This window comes from Stegostoma tigrinum, chromosome 44 (genome assembly GCF_030684315.1).
Source record: "Stegostoma tigrinum isolate sSteTig4 chromosome 44, sSteTig4.hap1, whole genome shotgun sequence".
In the NCBI taxonomy this organism is placed as follows: Eukaryota; Metazoa; Chordata; class Chondrichthyes; order Orectolobiformes; family Stegostomatidae; genus Stegostoma; species Stegostoma tigrinum.
The window spans coordinates 3,137,100-3,145,152 of NC_081397.1; the positions used below are offsets into that span (position 1 = coordinate 3,137,100).

Below are 8,053 nucleotides of genomic sequence, written 5' to 3' on the forward strand. Positions count from 1 at the left end.
GACGTGCGGGAGTGGAATGCCTTATCCTGGGAGCAGATGCGGCAGAGGCAGAGGAAATGGGAGTAGGGGGATGAAATTTTTGCAGGAGGGTGGGTGGGAGGAGGTGTATTCTAGGTAGCTGTAGGAGTTGGTGGGCTTGAAATGAACATCAGTTTCTCGCTGGTTACCTGAGGGGTCCAGGAAGGTGAGGGATGTGTTGGAGATGGCCCAAATGAACTTGAGGTTTGGGGTGGAAGGTGTTAGTCGAGTGGATGAGCTGTTTGATCTCCGTGTGGGAGCACAAGGCAGCATCGATGCAGTCAGTCATCGATATAATGGTGGAAGTGGGGTGGGGCCAGTGTAGCTGTAAAAGATGGGCTGGTCCATGTATCCTACAAAGAGACAAGAATAGCTTGGGTCCATGCGGGTACCCATGGTCACCCACTTTGACTGTAGGGAGTGGGGGGGGTTGAAGGAGAAGATGTGGGTGGTGTCACAGACATAGGTGGGAGTTCCTGGCCTTGGGGAGTGGGGTGGGTGGGTGTAGAAAAGGGAGTTGAGATAATTGGAGATAAAAGTTTGGTGAGGCGGGGTCATGCAGAGGCAATGGGTCAACAGGGGCAGTCGGGTTTGTGGATTTTGGGAATGAGGCAGAAACAGTTAACATGGCGTTGGGGAAAGATGAGGTTGGAGGCTGTTGGCAGGAGGTTACCTGAGGGGTTGAGGTTGTGGATGGTCTGGGAGATGATGTTTTGGTGATCAGGGCAGGGTCATGATCAAGGGGGTGGTAGGAGGAGTCTCTCTCTGTCCAGTTTGAGGCAAAGTACATTTCCTAAATGTAAACTGGATTCAGTTCTTGTTTGAGTACTTTCAACAAAGAGTCACCCGTTAACATGTCAAAGATGTGAATGTTGATGGACTATGAATGATGTTAATTGGAACTAGCGGGATGTCAATTGGCAATGGAAACATTACAAAGAGAAACTTGCCTTTTCTCAGTTGGGATTGGGTGGTTGTTTCCTCGGTCAAGTCTCTGGAAATTGAGCTCAATGTAAGTCTGATTCAATCCGCTCTGACTACGGGAAAGATATTCTCCATTCTGATCACAGGAACGTGCCTGCTGTTAGTTGGAAGCAACTGCGCACACTCGGCTTTGTACTGAGGAAATATTGCATCAACTGGTTTCAAGTATTTTGCCTGGAGGAAGACAGAAGAGATGTCTCTCGTAAATCAACATCAGTCAAATTTGACAATATCAAACAGCTTAACATATTCAGATCACAGTTATTAGGATGTTTCTTTTCTTGAACTTCACCTCTCAAAGCAGCAGAACTCCAAAAGCTTATGATTTTTAAATAAGCCTGTTGGACCACAACATTGTGTCATGAGAGTTGTGTCTGTTCTTTAAAAGGCATCAATTTAAACACAAGTCTGATTCAATTCTTACATCGAGCTGCTCCTTGGCTGAGGATTGTGTTTTTAAATATGTAATTCGATACCAAGTGAGTGAGATTCAGAAACTGAGCAATAATTGCACAGCTCCATCTACGGTGCTACCTGAAGATCCTGCACCGTTGACACAGCTCATGTTACCAGATCCCAACACACTGACTGTTGAAAGAACAACAGCCGCTATTCCAAATATTTTTCCCGAGACTTATGAGCTGTTAACTCCAATCTGCGTCCTTTACAGGTCTTCCACTCCACGTCCCACCGCCCAAACCCCGCTCCCGGCAACTCGCAACTAACAGCGTGAAACAGCAGCCAAACAGTGAATTGTCAGTGTTGAGAAGTCTAAAAGCTACAAGACTGACCCCCAGCAGCTTCTTGCCGCTGTGTCTCCCTCAGCAGGCCCACACACAGCCCGAGAAAGGCCTCTCTCTCCCCGCCCCGAGGCCGCTCTCTCTCCAAGTTCCGGGACCAGTTCCTGCCCCGCTCGGCCTCTTACCAACAGACCCCGGTTCTCCCTGAACTGAGCGCGAATCAATGCCGGTCTCGGAGCCCCCCTCTGTGTCCCAGACTCACATCTCGATGCGCTGCCGGAAGGAGCCTACTGCTACCTCGCTTCCCTGGGCACTGGTCTCTCCATTGCGGTCTGTTTCAAACAAACCTCTTCCACTCACTGAGTAAATGCCCCTCAGTGACAGCGCAGGGGGAGGGCCTCACGCATGCGCTCCCCTGGTCATCAAAAAGCAACATTGGGGGCCGGGCCAGCCTCACGCATGCGCTGTTAACCCCATTTTTTTAAAACCGAGTTTGCAGGCAGCGCGGACCGGACAAGGGATCATTGCCTGATCTGTATGTACCATTCAGGAGGGAAGCGCGGGGTTTAATACAGCCCAGGCAAACTGATCAACCGGCTGGGTAACCGTGGTTAATCACTCTTATCAAACCCGCCAATTGAAACAACTTCAAAGCGATTAATTACAGAATCCCTTTTTTTTTCGGGGCATGTTTAATTTGTAATTGCAATTGCTGCCTGAAATGCATTTCGCAGGCAAATGGAAGGAATAACCGTTAAAACATCGCCAGAGATCGTAGCATCAAAGTTAGATAAAATATCATTCCTGGAAGGGTTATACTGCAATATGCGACATTAGTGCCTGGGCAGAATTACAATCCGTGGGAGGAAATAACCAGATGCAGTTCCAGTGACCCTCCCGACCTGATACCATCCTCATTTTCAGTCTCCGCTCTAGGAAATGTGATATTTGAGTTAATAGAATCAATTCAAGTTTATGCTCTGTCTGCACTCGGAACCGGGACAGGGATAATTTGACTTATAGACGGAGCTGCAGATGCTGGACAATGTTTCATAAGGTGTAGAGTTGGATGGACAGAGCGAGCCGAGCAGCATCAGAGGAGCAGGAAGAAGGATCTAGGTCCGAAACGTCAGCTTTCCTGCTCCTCTGATGCTGCTTGACCTGTTATGTCCAGCCAGCTCTCCACCTTGTTCTCTCAGGGATCATTTGATCCGGGCTCAGCTCTTTCCTGGAGAGATGTGGGTGGCTCTGAGAAGAGCCTTTGGGTTCAGGTGGTGACACGTTACACCGACTGCTTCATTTCTTTGCTGCTTTCTTGGTCACTTTCGCTTTGGCCTTCGCCTTCGTTCTCACCGATTTCGGGGCCGGTTTTGCGGCCTTGGGGCTCTTGGTCTTTTTCACCTTCTTCACGGGAGTCTTTTTCTGAGGCGCTGCTTTCTTCGCCGCTTTCTTTGGCGTTGCTGCCTTCTTGGCGGCCGCTTTCTTTCCTGTTGCTTTCTTGGCTGGGGATTTCTTCGCTGCCACCTTCTTGGCCGTTGTTTTCTTCACGGCTGCTTTCTTGGCGGCTGCTGCGGGTCTCGCCTTCTTTCCCACTTTTGCCTTGACCTGATTCTTTGGGAGTTTGAAGGAGCCGGAGACGCCCTGGCCCTTCACCAGAACCAGGGAGCCTTTCGCCAGGCACCTCTTGGTAGCCATCCTGATCTGTGCATTCTGCTTCTCCACATTGACCCCGCTTCTCTGCAGCGCCTTCTTTATAGCGGCCAGAGACGTCCCCTTCCGATCGCTGTTCTCCCCGACAATCTTCACAATCCGCTCGCCCAACCCGGGACCGGCTGGTTTTTTCCTGGGGGCCGCCGCCTTCTTCTTCTTGGGAGCCTTGGGTTTGGTGCTGGCGGAGGCTGTAGGAGCCGTTTCGGCGGCTGCACTCTCGCTCATGTCGGGAACTCTGCGCTGAATCTCTCTCTGTCAGACTGAACTGGGTCAGCAATGAAGCTGCTGGTGGCGGCACTGAGCAACTTCAAGGCAGCGAGCGGACGGCGCGGAGACAACCTGCCCTCAGCTCCCTGCTCCTGCTGCCTCTCTGTGTTTCTCTCTCGGCAGAAACTCTCCAATTCCTCTGCAATTCCGCATCTCCAGAGAGCCAGGTTCGATCGTTCCTGACCATGACACGGGAAGGTTTGCGGCCAAAAAGTTTTCACTCGAATTGACGGCTCCGTTGTCGAGTTACACGCATTTTGCTGTTGCACTGATCGCCCTCTCTGAGCTGAGCGCTGGCATTATCCTACCTTTTGGACTGAAATCTTGAAATCAACAAATACACAGCTTTGAATTCTAGCTTTCGGGTTTAGTGGGGGAGCAGGTGGACAAGTGGAATTGAAAATATTTTCGATCTGCACAAGAGAGATTCGGAAATATCACGATATGAGCGGACAGACAAACACAGTGACGTTAGACTAACCCGCCCGCCCGTCTCCCACAGTCTCTCTGATTCAATATTCACATTCACACAGTCACAGGCCAGAAATATGGCCAGATGTAAATGTGGAAGGATATAATTTGTTTTCCTTTCAGCTTTTGCTCGGATATCAGGGAGTTGTTGGAGATTTTCTCCTCAGTAACTCTTAAACTCTCTGAGGCCGGTTTGCCGGAGATTCGCTCTTCTCCACATTCAGCTGCAAAAGCCAATCATCTGGTTTGAAGTTATATTGATCACCCAGATCAGTTTTTATTTAATTTTCATTCCGGTGACAATACTCAACATCGGTTCTGGGAGTAATCAGACATAGAAACACATATAATGGCAACTTGGCCTGACCAATCGGCCCTTCAAACCACTCCTCCAACTCATGAAAATGGCAGGTCATCTAACTCAATAGCCTGTGTCCGTTCTTCTCTCATATGGAGTCGTTCAGCAAGGATGCATAACCTTCAGTCCAACCATAACATGCCGAATATAATGCCAAACTGAACTAGTTCCACCTGCCTGTCCCTTACCTGTTTCCTTTCAAACCTGTCATATTTACCTACTTATCCAAACGCCGTTTCAAGGCTGTATTTGTAGACACATGGGCCGTTTCCTCAGGAAGTTCACTCCACTCGCAGCCGGCTCTGTGACAATAAAACCCTCGTGTCTTTTGTTTTAATATCTCTCCTGTCACTGTAAAAATGTTCACGCCGCTCCTCAATTACCCCCATCCCAGGCAAAAGACAACTGCCATTAACTCTGTCTCACCCCCTCATTATTTTATGAACTTCTGTAAGCTGACTTTCAACATGCCACACTCGAGTGAAAAATAAACTCCCAGCCTTTCCATCCTCCCTTTATAACTCGAAAACTACATACTCGGCAATTACTGGTGAGCCTCTTTTGAACCGTCTCCACCTTAACACTGTCCTTCCTCGAACTGGCCAAATGGCCTCACCCAATGCCCTGTGTAACGTCAATGTGATTGTCACCTCCTATACTCAAAGGACTCAGCAGTGAAGTAAAGCGTGCCAAACACCTTCTTCGCCTTCCTGTTGAGGTGTGATGCAGACTGAAAAGAATTCTCGGCCCTTCTGTTCTGCAACACTACCCATTAATTGTACAAGGCCTACACTTTTATGTTGCACCAAAATGCAAAACCTCACAGTTATCCAGTTGAGCGCCATTTTGCAGCCCAACCGATTGGATCAGGATCCCTTTGCAATCTCAGAAAACCTTCTCCACTCACTGTGCTACTAACTTTGCCAGCATTCACAAACGTGCTTACCATGCCTTCTATATTCTGATTCCAATCATTTTTATAAATGGCAAACAAAAACAGAGCCAGTACCAATTCCTGTGGAAACCACTGGTGACAGGCCCCCAGGGTTAAAAACAAACAGACCTCCACCTCACTCTCTCTCTATTGCCATTAAGCCAATTATACCTAGATTCCCTTTATTCACAATTGCTACACCCTATAACATTTTGAAATCATATATAGTGTGTTGGATGTAGCTGATTTCTGCAGTAGAGAATTCCAGAGGCATACCGTTCTCTGTATGAAGAAATCTCTCACTTTCTCAGCCCTAAATGCCCTATTCCATCTCTGAAAAATGTCATTCACACCTTCAGGAATATTTTTCCAGCATTTACATTGTTTATGTCTGCCAGTTTCTTACAGATTTCTAAGAAAATCCCTCATTATTCAGAATCTAAGTACGTAAGTTCACAAACAATTCAATCTCTCCTTCCATCCCAGCAATCTGCCCACTAATGCTACCTTTATAGTAACACCATCCTTCCACAGATAAGGAGGCCACACCTGCTGTCAGTATTCTCGATGTTGTCTCACAGATGCTCTGTTAAATTGTTACAATTTCTACTTTTCTCCTGTACTCTAATTCTCTCTCCATGAAGGAAAACAATACCTGTTGCCTTTCTCACTGCCTTCTACACCGACATGCTTAATTTCAGTGATTTGTGAGGGCACCCTGGTCTCATTGCAAATTCCACTGTGTTCATTTATCGACGTCCAGAAAATAAAGTGCCTTCCTTTTATTTTGCAACCAATGTGTATAACCTAACATTTATGCACATTACACAGTGCCTTCCTGGGTGAAATTGAGGACACAGTAATGAGAAGGGGAGTTGAACTGGTCGCGACTGGGAGGTGCAGTTGTTTACTGCGAGCGTAGATGTTCTGCAAAGCAGTTCCCAAGCCTTCGCTTGGTTTCCCCAATGTACAGAAAGCCACACCGTGTACAGCGGATGCAGTACACCACATTGGCGGACATGCAGGTGAACATCTGCTTGATGTGGAAAGTCAACTTGGGGCCTGGGATGGGAGTGAAGGAGGAGGTGTGGGGGCAAGTGTAGCTTGTGTAGCAAGTGTAGCAAGTGCAACCACTTCCTGTGGTTGCAGGGCGTGGTGGGATTTGACAAGCAAGTCATGGAGAGAGTTGTCTCTCCAGAAGGCATGCAAGGGTAGGGTGGGAAAAATGTCTTTGGTGGCTGAGTCGGATTGTAGATGGCAGAAGTGTCGCATTGTATTGGAGGTTGGTGGGGTGGTAATGAACATAGAACAATACAGCGTAGAACAGGCCCTTCGGCCCTCAATATTGCTCCGAACTGCAAACTAATCTAAACCCCTCCCCCTACACTATCCCATCATTATTCATATGCTTATCCAAGGACTGTTTAAATGCCCCTAATGTGGCTGAGTTAACTACATTGGCAGGCAGGGTGTTCCACGCCCTTACCACTCTGAGTAAAGAGACTACCTCTGGCATCTGTCTTCAATCTATCACTCTTCAATTTGTAGCTATGCCCCCTTGTACAAACTGAAGTCATCATCCTCGGAAAAAGACTCTCACTATCTAATCCACTGATCATCTTGTATGTCTCTATTAAATCACCTCTTAGCCTCCTTCTCTCCAATGAGAACTGACCCAAGTCCCTCAGCCTTTCTTCATAGGGCCTGCGCTCCAGACCAGGCATCATCCTGGTAAATCTCCTTTTCACCTTTTCCAATGCTTCCACATCCTTCCTGTAATGGGGGGGACCAGAACTGCATGCAATATTCCAAATGAGGCCGCACGAGCGTTTTGTAAAATTGCATCATGTCATCACAGCTCCGGAACGCAATCCCTCTACCAATAAAACCTATCACACCATAAGCTTTCTTAACAGCACTATCAACCTGGGTAGCAACTTGAACGATCTCTGTACATGGACAACATGATCCAAAGCACATTCGCACTACCAAGAATCTTTCCATTGATCCAGTATTCTACCTTCCTATTATTCCTCCCAAAGTGAATCACCTCACATTTATCCATATTAAACTCCATTTGCCAACTTTTGGCCCAATTCTGCAGTTCATCCAAGTCTCCCTGCAACCTGCAACATTCTTCCACACTCTCCACCACTCCACCGACTTCAGAGTCATCTGCAAACTTACTACCCATCCACCAATGACTGCATCCAAGTCATTAATAAAAATGACAAACAGCAGTGGTCCCAAAACAGATCCTTGAGGCGCAACACTAGTGACCGGATTCCAGGCTGAATGTTTTCCATCAACCACAACTTGTTGCCTTCTTACAGAAAGCCAGAGGACTTTGGGATTCGCTTGGGGCAATTATTGCGACGGCGTGGTGTGAGGGATGAGGTTCGGAAAATGAGGGAGACACGGTCGACGGTGTTCTCGATCGCTGCGGGGGTGATGTTGCGGCCCTTGAAGAACGAGGACATCTGGGATGTGCAGGAGTGGATTGCCTCATCCTGGGAACAGATGCGGCAGAGGCAAAGGAATTGGGAATAGGGGATGGAATTTTTGCAGGAA

General features: G+C 47.8%; 1 protein-coding gene and 2 pseudogenes across 3 annotated transcripts in view; 1 reads left to right on the forward strand and 2 right to left on the reverse strand.

Moving 5' to 3' along the window:
* The window catches only part of LOC132206922 (histone H1-like), a 36,727-nt gene extending 33,050 nt beyond the window's left edge, over nt 1-3,677 (reverse strand). For all 3 annotated transcript variants that reach the window (XM_059642019.1, XM_059642018.1, XM_059642017.1), the window contains exons 1-2: nt 3,096-3,677; nt 969-1,176 (exon numbers count right to left, since the gene is read on the reverse strand). In XM_059642019.1, the coding sequence (XP_059498002.1) occupies nt 1,042-1,176; nt 3,096-3,677 (717 nt within the window). In that variant the 3' untranslated portion in view covers nt 969-1,041. The remainder of the gene's footprint in view (nt 1-968; nt 1,177-3,095) is intronic.
* LOC132206921 (uncharacterized) overlaps nt 1-8,053 on the forward strand; it is a 1,098,881-nt pseudogene that overhangs the window by 522,545 nt on the left and 568,283 nt on the right.
* Nucleotides 1-8,053, reverse strand: part of LOC132206920 (uncharacterized) — a 172,324-nt pseudogene that overhangs the window by 139,545 nt on the left and 24,726 nt on the right.